This window comes from Calonectris borealis, chromosome 20, assembly GCF_964195595.1.
Source record: "Calonectris borealis chromosome 20, bCalBor7.hap1.2, whole genome shotgun sequence".
Taxonomy (NCBI): Eukaryota; Metazoa; Chordata; class Aves; order Procellariiformes; family Procellariidae; genus Calonectris; species Calonectris borealis.
The window spans coordinates 9,506,793-9,522,530 of record NC_134331.1 but is presented as its reverse complement, the minus strand read 5'-3'; the positions used below and the strand labels follow the sequence as shown (position 1 = coordinate 9,522,530).

General features: G+C 44.9%; 1 protein-coding gene across 1 annotated transcript in view; it reads right to left on the bottom strand.

The window, feature by feature from the left end:
• DNAH9 (dynein axonemal heavy chain 9) overlaps positions 1-15,738 on the bottom strand; it is a 182,891-nt gene that overhangs the window by 87,417 nt on the left and 79,736 nt on the right. The window contains exons 35-36 of the mRNA XM_075169769.1: positions 13,881-14,306; positions 9,794-9,913 (exon numbers count right to left, since the gene is read on the bottom strand). Of these exons, the coding sequence (XP_075025870.1) occupies positions 9,794-9,913; positions 13,881-14,306 (546 nt within the window). The remainder of the gene's footprint in view (positions 1-9,793; positions 9,914-13,880; positions 14,307-15,738) is intronic.

The window sequence follows — 15,738 nt, the reverse complement described above, 5'->3', positions numbered from 1 at the left end:
CTGACAGCAGCCCTTTGCAGTTGACTTGGGAAGACTATACAAATGAGCACCTGGTAATAGTTCCCAACATAATCTCCCGGCTTCCCACAACTGGATGTTTAAGGGCCTTCTGAAACAGAGCTTGTACCTTTGTGCTTAATAACCACTGATAATTTTTTTCTTTATGACTGAGTCTAAGCTGCTGTGGATACCAACCAACCTTTTGGCATCTACAGCATCCTGTGGCCAGGAGATACATAGTTTAGCTACGCTTTCTGTAAAAAAAGTACATCCTTTGATGTGCTGCCTGACCTTTTCAATTGCTAAAACCTGTTTGCACAGTGGAAAAACAGCGAACAATCACGCTCGTGTCACCTTCTCCGTACCACTCATGATTTCAAGCCCTTGATACCCCTTCTGCTGTCTCCTTTTGAAGTTGAAAAGCTTTAGCCTATTCAATAATTCCTCACACAGAAACAGCCTTTTGATTGTCCTTGCAATCTTTATCTTTACCGAATGATGTAATCTTCATTATCCGGTTTCTTTCTATTGTTACCTTCTCTGCACCATTTCCCATTCTACTACATCCTTTGAGGTACAGCAGAGGGGGCAGACGTACAGCTGCACATTCAAGATTTATTTAGAATGTATTTATATAGTGAGATTGTGATTTTTCTATGTTTTGTTCTCTCTTCTTTTCCTAATAAACCCTAACATTCAATTTCAGCTTGGGTTTTTGGTTTGTTGAGGGTTTTTTTGCCTCTGGGAGCACAGAGCTCACATACTCACAAAACTCTTAACTCCATCATTTCATTCCCGAATGATAATAACTAGCTCAGCATCACTTACAGGGCACGTAAAGTAAAAACTAATTTTTCCAATATACTTTTCCAATTACTTTACATTTATCTACCTGGCATTTCATACCTCCATCACTTGGTATCATTTTTACAATTATTTATAGACAGTCTCCATCATTACGGTATTCATATTACTGAGAAACCACATGACCTGCTTATATACCATCTCATCCAGATCGTTCATGATTATTCTGATGAACAAAAGAACTAACTGACACCTGCAATAATACCTCTGATGACCTTTCTACCTTGACACATCTGCCCCTTTGAATCAGTGAAAACTGCCTTCTGGGCAGTCTGACTCCTTCCAGGAGCAGAAAGAGAGGCTGCAGATTTTTTTTTGCCTCATTCAACCTCAGAGCTGTCCCTAAACCTGCTTTCGCTGAGTTACTCTTTCATGAACGTGAACCACCGTCCTACTCACAAAGCTGCAGAAAAGGTTTGCCTGGTGCCTTTTGCTGATCTCAGCGCGTGCTGATGCTCCCTTCGCCTTGCTAGAAAGCCTACTCTTGATATGATTAGGACCACATCTGCCTTTCTTAGGGCTACACAACAAGTAGGGCAAAGCCTGAACTAATAAATTCAAGTGGTCCTCACTGATTGCTGGCAGTGGTGCTCCTGGTTTAGAGACAAACAACCTGTTATAAATCCACTTACATGTCTGCATCTTGTATTACTGAATTTCATCCCATTCCTGTGGTTCCCATATCCAGACCATCAAGTTATTTCAACTACAGTCATGCTTCCTCTTTACCTGCGGGAATTCCCATTTTTATGTTTTCAGTCTTATAGGTCTGTCCTACCATGTATACGCACATTCGTTACAGTGGAGCATATGAAGGCTGGAAAATATCAGAGATCAGGCAGCATGGGATATACCTGCCCTGTTCCTCCTCTGTTCTGGACATTTGCTGGAGTCCAGCTGAAACCGGACAGACCCTGGTCTCAGCCTGTATATCTGTTCTCATGTAATCCTACTTGTTGAAAAAGAAGCAAAGCACTACTTTTAAGTTATTGATTATTTTTAAGAAGCATACCTAAATTATCCTTAATCTCAACTCCAGTAACAGTGCATAGAAGTCCCACTTCCTCCATCTTTCATTTGCAGCTTTTATAGGTGAAATACCTACAGGTCTTTCCTCCAGCCTCCTTGAGGTCAATTCTCATACTACTCCCATAACCTCTAAGACCAAGAAGTCTCAATTGATCTGATTTTCCTAATACTTGTAGACTCTCTACATACTCCTAATTAATTTCTTGAGGTGATTTTTTTTTTTTAATCCACTTAGGTCCTGGGGGTCTTTTCTTCTCCTTTGCCTGGGTCACACACTACTGTCAGTTTTAGTATCTTAAAGAAATCCCAAGTGTCTTCCACCTCAGATCCTAGAAGTCATTGGAATTCTTTTTATTTAGCAAGTAGCAAATTAAAAGCCATCTCATTTGATTACCTTTAGCTCTTTGATAATGAGTGAACAATCATTCCCTATTCACCTTCTGCATACTATTCATGATTTTATGGGCTTCTGTCACAACTATCCCTACACCGTCTCTTTTCCAAAATGAAGAGTCCTAATCTATTTCTTCTCTTTACATACGGAAAGTGTTGCATACATCTTTGTACCTTTCCCAGGTTGCCTACAGCCTTCTGAGATGGAGTAACCCCACTGTGTTCAGCATGCAAGATGTAGGCACACCATAGATCTGGACTGGTACAATGATTGTTTAACTTTTGCTTCCTGATTTTTCCCTACCCATTCGTAATATTCAATTTGCCTTTCTTTCTTCAGTCGAGTAGCAAGCTGCTGTTTCTGAGAACTGTCTGCAACAACTCCAAGAGCTCTTCTGTGAGTGATAATAGTGCAATTAGGACCTATCAATGTAAATGCATGATTACAGTTCGTTTTCCTGCATGCATTATTTTGCATCTGTCATCACTAAACTTCATCTGCCACATTAGCACATATCCACTCACAAATACAACCCATCAGCCATCCTCTCTTTTCTTGTGCACAGATCTGTAGACATTCCCTGGTCCCTGTCCCTTGGATTCTGGAGCACCTTTCCTAGGTCATCTGAAGTTCACAGAATGCCATACTAAAATTAAGGCACTCTAAAAGTTTGCCTCGCCTTCATCCCTGTTTTGTTTTTCAATCCAAAGCAACACTACCTGTGTTTAGTTAGGTGTATTCTTCATACAACCTCAAATATATTTATTTCAAAGTCTGGGAACTTATTTCTGCCCATAGTCACATAAGGTGACACATCTTGGATGTCAAATAGATTGCATATCAGTAAGGGCTGTCAGGATCTATTCCTAGATCAAAGCCAGACATGACACACGAGACAGTGTGCATTGCACAACAGTAAGTTGGGATGCAAGTAGTTCCTTGCATACACTGCAAAAGTGATCCATTTTTGACAGCAGTAGTAGCAAGCTGTGCTTTCTAACCAGGGTTTTAAAAACAGCTAGTGGAACTGGCACTGACATAACTTGTTCTTGTCTGCATTTACAGCTGACTGTGTTCAGTGATCCCTCAGCTATGACGCCTGCTAGCAGCTCCTCACAGCAGCAGCTTTGTCCTGCAACCAGCCAAGACACACAGTGCTTTAAGGAATCCAACAGTCTCAAACCAAGTTGTTCCCAGGCCATGGGGCGGGGAGGAGACGTAACCAACATAGCCCGGGACACAGTGTCCCTGCTCCTCCAGCATTTCTCTCAATCTTACAGCAGACATGATAAGATTTCACCTCTAAATAAAAACTCTAAGTGAACAGATTCTCTATTAAACTACAATACAAATGCTGCAGCTTGTATCCAGCCACAGGCAGAGACAGCTGATTTCCCAGGGACTCAGTGCCTCTCTCCTCATCTCCAATAAGTTGCATTGAACTCTAATAATTTCCACCAACAGGAATAACCCTGGCCTTGCCCAGACTTTTTAATCATCCCTGATCCTAATCATATTATTCTTCCACTGTTTTCCATATGATCCACAGTAAGCAGAGACCTCTGGTAATCGTGCATGTGCTGTAGCACCTTGGCAGCATGAGAAGCCAGTCTTACCTTTCTCTCTTTGCAACTGGCAAGAGCCACGTTCTCCCCCATTAAAGCTCCAAACAGGAGCCCAAGGGGTGTTTATTCAGGGATTTCAGTTCCAGAAATGAGTTTGAGCCGACAGCCTGTGCTCATCTCCATGTGAAATGAGAGACAGAATTTCTGGATTTAGTCTGGATGACTTTGCCCATCAGTAGCTAACACTACCTTCAGGTCCCGAGGCTTTATTGACTCCAGGAGCAAAATGGCACACGCCTGCAGTTGTCTGTACAACACATTTCCGGCTCCGTTGCAAAAAGTTCCATGCAAGTGGGAAGTTGGAGCCCTCAGTGTGGCAGCAAGAGATGAAACCCTTCCAGCCAACTAATCACTGCTCCAAGCCTCAGGCTGCAAAGCTGAAGGTGACAGTCCCTCCATCTACACTCCTGTCCCAAGACAACAGCCATGGAGGGTCTCTGCGGGAAGTGCTATCCACGTGGCTTCTGCACTACTAAGGGGGCTGCTATGTCTTTCCATCTTTTCCAGTGTTTTTCTGGCATAGTTGGGTAGGGTTAAGAGGGTTGGGAGGGAGGGAGCAGCAGAAAGATAATTTTTGAGCCTATCTGCAGCATTGGGAGAGCTCCAAGCATCACTCAAATCTCTTCCCAAATCTTTGCATTTGGAGACGCAGCAGCAGCAGACACTGAATGGGACAGATATGTTTTTCTTCCCTTGCTTGCTGTTGCACTCGTTTTTAGACTGTACATTGTTTGGAGCAACAGGAAGCTCTCAAAGTGTGTTTTGTGTGTTTGTGTGTACATGTATATTCATCTCTCAGCAAGCCAAAGACAAACAATCCCACTCCATCCTTCTTTGCTTTATAAAAGCCCAGGGTTGACACTGGCTTCCCCAAGCTCTCAGCCTCTTACCTGTTACCAACGCTTGTGACTATCAGACTGAAAAATTTACCCAGCACAAGTGAGGCAGATGATGTTTGCCAGCTAGAGATCAACAAAAACCAAGCTGCTTTTTTCTAGCGGAATCCAGGGCATTGCCCAGGACTCATCTTTCTCACCACTGCAAAGACTGTGCCAATCATGTGATGCTTCAGTTTTGTATGATCCTACTTGCAGGAATAGAGATTTACTTCCACCTGGCTTTGCTTTTTCTCTAAGGATGAAAGGAAAGGGTGTTTCAATCTGGGGGAAAGCACGTCCTGGCAGCAGCTGGGGGGTAGAAAACAACAACATTGGCAGATTATGGACAAAACAATGTTTAGCCTGTCTCATCTATGCACGTAGACAGACGCAGCTTGGGGAAGCTCTCCATGCTTTCAAATGCAGAGCAAAACTGCTTTCCAGCCTACCTGGGCATCACCTTTGTAAGCACAGGAAGACGTGACAAATCATGGTCCCCGCTATGGCAATGCACCGTACTTGAGCAGAGGTCCCAATTCAATCTAAATGAAAATGGCTTATAAACCTCAGCAAGGACTGGCAGGGCTGAAAAATAACAATTGTATTCAAAGTAGAAAGCTTAAACCCAAGTGATGTCCTTTATCTGCCCAAAAAAATGAAAACACCCTTCTCCACCCAGTTCTCTTGATGCACAGATCAGGCTGCACACTAACGCATCCTCCTTTTTCCTTTTACCATTTTCAATTTGCTTCAAAGAGAGACTTGAAACCCAGTCACCTAAATATTTGCATTTTAAGTATATATAAGAGACGGAAATAACTATGGAAGTGGCCAATGTCACCCACTGGTGACCGGGCAGAGCCGCACATGGTTTCTCCCATTTGCAGAACATCAAATAAGAGAGGGGTTGGAAAAGCGGTTTGTGCATAACCACTTCCTAATTGCTTTAACGGTTTCAAGATTTCAAAGTCTGCTGCTGTGGTTCTCCTGAAACCTGGACAGGGAAAAGTTTCTTTCCAAACCAGTCACCAGTGCATTCAAAGCATTTCAAGAGAAAAGAAACAGGGAGGCTTTGAATTTAAGGCAGCAAAACTGCTATACAAAATAAATCATCAAGACTGTGCCTAAACAATAAAAAACATGCTAAGCTATTTAACAGTGAATTGTATAGTTCAGCACCAGCAAAGCACGTGAACAAGTACTGCTTTCAAGCAGGTGCTGAACCTGAGCCTGCGAGCAGTCCCTGTTAATGAGTAAGGTAAAGAACACACTTAAAAGAAAATATATTCCTGTTGCTTCACTGAGATTATACTGCCCGTGACACAAACTCAGTGCTATCGGACCACAGGCAGATGCATACATCATCACAAAAACCTCAACTGCAACCAAAGAAAGTTTTTCTAAAACTTGATTCCAATGTCTTATCTTGATTTCAGAATCAAAATACATTCTTTTAAAGGAAATTATTAAACTTTAAAAATCATGTAGGAACATACATCACAAGTGACAATCCCTCTTGTTAAAATATTTGCTTGTTTTGTTTTACAAGGACAATTTTGTTAATGTAGCTAAGCCAAAAACCGCCCCCCAAAATTCCACAATTTTTCCTTATCATAATACCACAGTTGTACCTGAATGAAAATTCATGTTTTAAGCCAAGAATTCACATGCTAAACATGCACCTTTAAGAAATCCTGTTCTGTTTGTTGTCCCCCACAACATCCTTCCCTCTAAACTGGAGAGGTATGGATTTGATGGATGGAACATCTGGTGGGTGAGGAATTGGTTGAATGGATGCATCCAGAGGGTAGTGGTCAATGACTCAATGTCCAGATGGAGATCGGTCACAAGTGGCGTCCCGCAGGGGTCCGTACTGGGACCAGTACTGTTTAATATCTTCATCAATGACATAGACAGTGGGATCAAGCGCACCCTCAGCAAGTTGGCAGATGACACCAAGCTGAGTGGTGCGGTTGACACACCTGAGGGACGGGATGCCATCCAGAGCAACCTGGACAAGCTCGAGAAGTGGGCCCCTGTGAACGTCATGAGGTTCTACAAGGACAAGTGCAAGGTCCTGCACCTGGGTCGGGGCAACCCCCGGTATCAATACAGGCTGGGGGATGAAGGGATGGAGAGCAGCCCTGCTGAGAAGGGCTTGGGGGCACTGGTGGATGAAAAGTTGGACATGAGCCGGCAAGGTACGCTCGCAGCCCAGAAGGCCAACCGTATCCTGGGCTGCATCAAAAGAAGCATGGCCAGCAGGTCGAGGAAGCCTCTCTGCTCTGGTGAGACCCCACCTGCAGTGCTGCATCCAGCTCTGGAGCCCTCAGCACAAGACAGACATGGACCTGTTGGAGCGGGTCCAGAGCAGGGCCACAAAAATCATCAGGGGGATGGAACACCTCTGCTATGAAGAAAGGCTGAGAGAGGTGGGGTTGTTCAGCCTGGAGAAGAGAAGGCTTTGGGGAGACCTTATTGCAACCTTTCAGTAATTAAAGGGGGCTTATAAGAAAGATGGGGACAAACTTTTTAGCAGGGCCTGTTGCGACAGGACAACGGGGAATGGTTTTAAATTAAAAGAGGGGAGATTTAGACTAGATAAAAGGAAGAAATTATTTACAATGAGGGTGGTGAATCACAGGTTGCCCAGAGAGGTGGTAGATGCCCCATCCCTGGAAACATTCAAGGTCAGGTTGGATGGGGCTCTGAGCAACCTGATGTAGTTGAAGATGTCCCTGCCCATGGCAGGGGGGTTGGACTAGATGACCTTTAAAGGTCCCTTCAATCCAAACTATTCTATGATCCTATGATTCTAATTGAGGTGAAATTAAGCTGTATTCAGTGTAAAACATACACTTACACACACACATATATTTATATGAAAAGAACTGAAACCATCATTTCTGTGTTTCTTTCTCACAAAACATTTTCTTCTTGTAATTTGTTTACTGACTCCTACGTGACTGAGAGCTGCAATCTACCACCACATCACTTGTTAAACAGGATTTCGTTAGGCTGTGGAAAGACACAGGGAAATACTCATCCCGCAAAATCTCCCCAGAAACATAAATGGCTCTTTCAAATGAAAAAGCTACTTTCCTATTTTAATTAAAGGTTTTGGACGCATTCAGTGAGATTTAACTTGAAGAACATGAAAGCATAAAACTCCTACAGTGGTTGCATAAAAAAGATCTAAATCAGTATAGAAAGGGATTTATCTGATGTTTATCTTTCACCCCTTATATCTGAGTATATCACAATCCTGCCTGCATTTGTCTGCAAAGCAGCCACCTGGGCTAGAGCAGTGCTGCACTCCTGTTTTCCAAAGCAAGCACACACAGATTAAAGATGAAGGTTTTTTAGAAGTTTCCCAGTACTTAAGCAGGTGAACCATGCAGTTTTTGGGAGCACTTCGATGCCCCATTAAATGCAGCCTTTCTCATCTGCCCATGAAAACCCACCTGAAATCTAAACAGCTCTGAAAATCCAGGCTAAAGCAATTTGCTGAAGGTCACCTAAGAAGGTTTAGAAGTATGAAATGGAGAATTGGGCACAACTCTCCATGTCCAAAGGAAAAAGCTTAACCATTTGGCTATCTTTTTATCTTTAGCACTGCAAGCTATGTTGGGATAGATACAAACAGATACTACAAATTACAGCCCAACACAGCCATGAGTTGGTAAAACAAGCAGAGAAACCTGCATCCAGCATCACTTCTAGAAATACCTTTGTATTCTGACTTAGTTGCCACCAGACCCACCAGTAGAAGCAGCTTCAACAAGGCAGACTGAGACCGAATTCCATCCCTGAATATGTCCAGACTGAGCAGGACACTCTCCTGGAGATACAGGTACAGATACAGCCTCTTGGAAGAGAGAGTGGTTTGAACACATCTCCGCTGTTCCTGGAAGGAAAGGCAGCACAGCAGCCTTTCTTTCAGTGCTGCTACAAAATCAGGCTGCATGGCCATAAGGAAGGGGCCACGCATTTCAGTGAGTTTTGGTCTCAGACAGGAGTCATGTGCCGAGCTGCGCACACATCCCACACCCAAAACAGGGCAAGGTGGCACTTTACACGCCAAAAGCTGCAGCAGAAGCAGTGGGAGTGCACTGCCTAAGTCTGTACCCATAGAAGTCTGTACCTCTACTTGCATCTTCCCTGCAGGTCTAGCAAGTCAGATGTTTTAAAAGCATAAAAAAAATTGGGGCTCTCCAGCAAGACAACATCAATGCTGCCTTCATATGCTAGAAGGTGAGCTTGAGTCAACGGAGCCAGCTGCTAGAACCAGCTCCAACCCCACCGCCTCCCAGGGCAGAGCTCAAGCACGGGTCAGTCTCCTGCAGCCCTGTTTCCTTGCTTGGAGGAAGAACTGGCCCACCCCAAGCTAACAGCCAATGCAGAAGCCAAAATACAAAGCGTTAAGGGCAATTACAGCATTGGATGTGAGCTGGGGCTCCAGCTAACAGGACAGTGTGAACAGAAGCCATTATCTCTCGGTCTCTTATCGGTGAAGCAGTGGCAAGGGCATTGCCCCACAGAGGACTAGGAGGCTGCATATTTTGAAGGTACAACAGACTATGATGCATACCGATGGGCTGATAACAGGGACATGCACCATTTTTTTAGAGCTTTTCACTATTAACTTTTTGTCATTTCAAAACCTGCAAAGCTACTGGCATATTCTGTATTTGTTTTTACGGTACGATTTTTGAGTTATATAGTTTTGGCCTATCAGTACTTGATCGTGCATTTATGTAACAAAAAGGAGATGAGAGCTGTGAAGAGAGTATAGCCATTCTCTTTAAATATGAGCAGTGCCTACCCTGATGTATGAAAACAGCCAATGCGAATTCATTTTCATTACTGAAACTTGCTGCAGTGCAGGAAATGTATTCCAAAAAAATTAGAGGATGTAACGTACTGTGTGCACATGGTTTGCATCTCAGCAGCACCTGATACCTCCCATTCATGCCATTACAGTTGCATCTGCTGACACTCACCAGTCGATTTGCAAGAGTGATGGTACACGCTGTAGCTTCAGCTTCTTGCTGACATTTGAGTTTGTCTGAAGTGGCCTTCTCAAACTTGGCTGTGAGCTTTCCCAGGTTCTCGTTGAGGCGCTGCACATGAAAAAAAAAGGAGAAAATAACAGCACACTTTTAAGGAAAACCCTTCTCCAGAAATGATTCACCCTGCGGGCAGAGCTGGCCAAGCTCCACCACAACTCACGCTGCCCAGGCTGGCACCCAGGGTGCAGCCCCTCCTGCGCATCAGGAGCCAGCGCAGAGCAGCGATGTGCTGTGTTATTGTACGTGCTTGTAACTCACAGCCTCGGCACACGGCAGAGGCAAAGAACACACAGAAACAATTTATTTATGGCTCTGCCCTGGTGTGAATTTAAACTAGGAAAGGGGGTCCTTATGGCCAAGTACTGATGACCGGTGCTATGGCTGAGCAATGAGCAGGGCAGCTAAGAAAACAGAATTTCTTATTTCCTGATGCTGCAGCCCCCTTGGTCTCTGTCCAGTCCTTGAGGTTCTGCTGATTCACCAAGTTGTGCTCAAATCCCCAAGCGGCTCCTTGAGCAGCTGGAGGTATGCCTGAACCATACCCAGGCCATACCTCCTGCACTCTGTTTCTAGAAGGGAATATGACAAATAAGCCAATAAAGTTGTTCTGCTCCTAAAGCTGCCTGAGCAAGTGCCATGGGATGCTCTTGCAGAGGAGCTCAACCAGCACTAATTGGGACCATCTCTCCTGCAGGTTGGCTACAAAGTGCTTCGGAGCTGGGAAGGGGCAGAAAGGGAGAAAAAATAAAAAGAGCCCTTTGCTTGGACAAAGCTGTTCATACTCTGGACTAAAACAAATCAAGGGCTCCCACAAGCACTTGGAGCATTTCACTTCTGATAAGAGAAGTAGAAGTAATAATTGATTTTATCTGCACCCCATGCAAACTGCTTAAGGCTAAACTGCTTGTAAATCACCGTAACACTGGTTGAGCTACGCACCAGAAAAAAACCTGAAAATGAAAAAGGATTATATTAGGGATATCTGCAGCTCTCCAGGATACTGGAAAACACAAAGCAGACTCTCCTCAACCTGCCTTGGAATTAATAACAGAAAAGGTTTCTATCTCTGCGTGCATATGAATGTATGTGCATACATATGCTCATATATATAAAATCCCATTACACAAGCACGATCGGATAAATGAGTATCTATGAGCTATGAAGAACAGATCATACCTGCAGTACCCCACCAGACACACCTACAGTAACACACAAATATATCTGTGTGCAACTGTGATATTCATCTTGCTTCTATATCTACCCTCCCCAGATTAGTAGCAACCTTATTTCCCAGGCAGACAAAGGAGAGGGGAAGGTACTTAAGTATTTTTGACAATCAGAATAGTCTCATTTATTACTAAAAAAGGGTATGTGACAGCTTGGGGCCCGCTTGTTAGCAGGTATGAATCAGCCTCACATCAGTGAAGCTATCCAAAATATTCCGGCTCGATAAGCAAGGATATACCTCCACATCCACCCCCACGCTGAGCACTGTATCATTACCCATCTGCAGAGGGGAAAACTCACCTAAAACAGTCAGTTTTGCAAGTGCATGCCAGTGGAGTACCACTAATCCCCCTAAAGATTGCCATTTTCTTTAGCGAAATCCCACTTCTTAAAAAAGGAAAAAGAAAAAAGGAAAAAGGAAAGCTCAGGCATTAAAAGCTTTGGAAACAAGCAGCATAAAGGGACGAAAAAAGCTCCCCAGCACCGTATTTCACAGCTGAGATGGGAGAATTAGAAGCTAAAGGCCTCTAAATCCATCCCTGCTTCAGGTGCTGTACCTGCCCTCCTTTCATCTGCAGCAGGAAGGGGCTACCAGAGAGCTCTGGAGATTTTTTTTCTATTTTTAGTTAAAAAGTGTAGTAAACATTTTAAGAATTATAAGCCCTAGGAGGCATTGGGATCGAGTGCACCCTCAGCAAGTTGGCAGATGACACCAAGCTGAGTGGTGCGGTTGACACACCTGAGGGACGGGATGCCATCCAGAGGGACCTGGACAAGCTCAAGAAGTGGGCCCCTGTGAACCTCATGAGGTTCTACAAGGCCAAGTGCAAGGTCCTGCACCTGGGTCGGGGCAACCCCCGGTATCAATACCATCAATTCCATCAATGAAGGGATGGAGAGCAGCCCTGCTGAGAAGGGCTTGGGGGCACTGGTGGACGAAAAGCTGGACATGAGCCGGCAATGTGCGCTGGCAGCCCAGAAGGCTAACCGTATCCTGGGCTGCATCAAAAGAAGCGTGGCCAGCAGGTCGAGGGAGCCCCTCTGCTCTGGTGAGACCCCACCTGCAGTGCTGCGTCCAGCTCTGGAGCCCTCAGCACAAGACAGACACAGACCTGTTGGAGCGGGTCCAGAGCAGGGCCACAAAAATCATCAGGGGCATGGAACACCTCTGCTACGAAGAAAGGCTGAGAGAGTTGGGGTTGTTCAACCTGAAGAAGAGAAGGCTCTGGGGAGACCTTATTGCAGCCTTTCAGTACTTAAAGGGGACTTATAAGAAAGATGGGGACAAACTTTTTAGCAGGGCCTGTTGCGACAGGACAAGGGGGAATGGTTTTAAACTAAAAGAGGATAGATTCAGACTAGATATAAAGAAGGAAATTTTTACAATGAGGGTGGTGAAACACTGGCACAGGTTGCCCAGAGAGGTGGTAGATGCCCCATCCCTGGAAACATTCAAGGTCAGGTTGGATGGGGCTCTGAGCAACCTGATCTAGTTGAAGATGTCCCTGCCCACAGCACAGGGGTTGGACTAGATGACCTTTAAAGGTCCCTTCAATCCAACCTATTCTATGATTCTATGAAAAGAGTTATGTGTTTTCTAACGTGAAGATGAGCTGGTGGAAGCGATGAGTACTTGGATGAGCTCAGCTGGAGGGACTGTGCTGCCCCTCTCCAGGTGCGTATCTCAAAGTCAGTTATTTAAAGACAAATCTGTCAGCCTGGCTGAAAACACACCTTGATTATTAACAGGGATTTTGCACGAACTGTGGTGTCAGTACGAAAGCACAGCCACAGAGGATCCTTCACTCACGAAGAGGGATCCCAGATCCACAGCACCTTTAAAAAAGGCAGGTTTTGGAGCGCTAGTGGTGGCTGCCTGCATTGGGAGGGACCTGGAGAACAGTGAGTGATGGGACGTTGCGCTACCGTCTGAGGGATGGGCTCATAGGGTCCCCCTGGGCTGGTTCCCACACTTTGCTTTTAGTGGGTATTGGCCAGGGAGGGAGGGAGGAAGAAAAGCAGTATGTCTTTTTACATAAAGATAACTTTCCAAAGGAAAAGGAGAAAGGCTAGAAGCTACTCTCTGTAGAAATGCAGTTTTAATCACACAGTAATTTTGTCTATTCAGTGATTTCTTTAATTTTTTTTTTAAGTAGCAAAAATCTAAGTAAGTATGATGCACAAGATATGCCGACAGGGAGCCGTGCCGTGACAAATTATTAGACTCCTACTAGAGCAGTCTTCATCCTGCAAAACATGCCCATCGCTAGGGACTGAGCACAGGGAGCCAGTCCGGCACAGCACTGTGCTACCAGCGCTCTCAGTCAGCCTCTGGTTCCTCTTCCCTGCCCCTGTGCAGCACACCAGGAACATACTGGTTTGAGATAACGGGTTTTCTGAGGACCCATGAGTTGAGGTAAATTACATTTTAAAAATTAGGTAGGAATAATAAGAATTAATCATTTGCCTTCCTCTTAAGGTGTAAGCAAGGCTGGAGAAGAACAGATGAAATGTAGAAAGCAGCAATAAAAGGGATAGAAAAGACTACAATCTACTGAATGTTTGGATTCAGTAATAATTAAAACACTTAGAAGTATTTTAATTAACTTAATATTTTAATTTAATTAACTTAATATTTTAATTTAATAAAAATTAAAATACTTAGAAGTATTTAAGGGCTTAGAAGCCCTTAAAAATACATGAGTGCAGAGAAGCAGCTTTCTCCAAAGCGGAGGATTTCTCCCCAAGCAGTGACGAGTGTGATGGGTCCCACCAAAGGGCAAGCACTTACGGCAATTTTGGCCTTGATGCTGGCCAGCTTCTCCTGGGCAGCCACCAGCTCTGCATTGGCTTTGCTCAGAGCCTGCCGCTTTGGCTCCACGTCACAGTACACCTCGTGGAAGCGCACAATGTTTACCACCCAGGAGCAGAGGCCGGCCGCAGCGTAGGACTTGGTGGTCACGAATTCGGGTTTAAACTTGGGATCTTGTAAATAGGGCTGAAGGGCTTTGAGGCAGTTCTCATGGATGTTCTCCTTGTCGAACTTGATCAAGGAGTCCAGGAAGCCATCCACCCTGGTCATGGCAGCTTTAGCTGCTTTCCAGCTCCTGTCCTTGGGAATCTTTCCTCCCGGGGCCATCAGCACCATCACAGCTGCAGTGACATTGCTGACGGCTGAAGGCGGTGACCCGAAGGACCTCAGCTCCGTCAAATTCTTCTGAAAAAGGGAAAACAAGGTTGTTAGACAAAAATGAATGGGCTTTCTTTTTACATTGCCACTGATAGAGTCAGGGTCCCAAGCTATCAATCTGATAAATTGGGTTTCTTTCGGCCCGAACATCGCTGCCTTTAAATCACCGCTATGCATGTTTACAGCACATGTGCTCAGTTGCCTGCACCCAGCTCCTTTTACCCCACCCAGGACCAGCAGAGCACAGTGTTCCTCCCCAGACTCCCACCCTTTCCCTGCTGCCAGCCCTGCTGCCTGGGGGAGCAGGAGGTTTTCTGCCCTCCCAGAAGATCGGGATAAGGAAAAAGGAAACCTTTCCAAATAATAACCTTTATAAATAGCCCCCAGCCCCACTAAAACTGCCTCGCAGAGCTTCCCTTCATGTTCAACTACTCCTTGTACCAGACACCCATGCATTAAGGTCTTGTTGAATTATTTGTGTGCACCCATGTTCCCACGGGGCCATCATCCAGCCCAAATTTAGGCACTTTAACCAAGCACCTTCAGCAGGAGAATAGTCATTGGGGTGAACAGGCAGTCCCCCCATGAGAATCAGCTAACGTCTGGGGACACCCTTTTCCAAGGGAGAGATCCTATCTCCTCCGCTACCAACACAGGCAGTTTTAGTGAGTCCCTGATATTAAGTGGCATGAATCTTAACCTAAGCAAAAAAAGATGAATTGCAGAGAAAGCACGCATTTCCTAACACGCTTGCAACTGTGACAACAACATGATGCTGACATTTGATCTGCTGACACCTAAAATCCTCTCTCCGTGCACATGCGAGTTAGCTTTTGCATAGGAAAAACCAGTGCAGGTAAATCCGTTCTAAGATGACACGCTGACAAAGAAGGATGCAGTCAGATACAGTATCCTTGTATCCAAGGATACAGTCACACACAGTCAAAACAAGGAAAAGGGCTGTTTCAACACCAGTTTAAGAAAAATCTATGAACTTCTGTCAGTTCCTGTTTCTATCGGTTTTGATTAGTTTTTAATCTATATTCTGTGATATTCTGCTTCTATCAGTTTCTGTCTATGGAAGCAAGGTGGGATAGTTTGGTACTTTTGAGCATCCATTTTTTGGACAAAAATATCTGTTATGAATCTATTCCTAAATGTGTCTTTGCTTGCTTTTAGCTTTTGTTAATAATCGAGCTGATAGAGACAGGCCCTTGGGAGCTGTGTGCATTTCCAGTGTAAAATGTCTCTAATTAACACGCTCAATGACATGGAGCCAACCGTGAGCACAGATGAGCACCCCAACATGCCCTCCTCCGTCCCGAGTGCCCTGCTCAGCTCAGCCAAGAGCAACACGTACTACGTGGCCTCTCCCCAGCCCGACGTGTGCTGGGGGCTGGTGCTCGGGGGGGCTGGAAGGGCTCTGGCAAAGCAGCCTGTGTTTAACAGCCTGCATCTT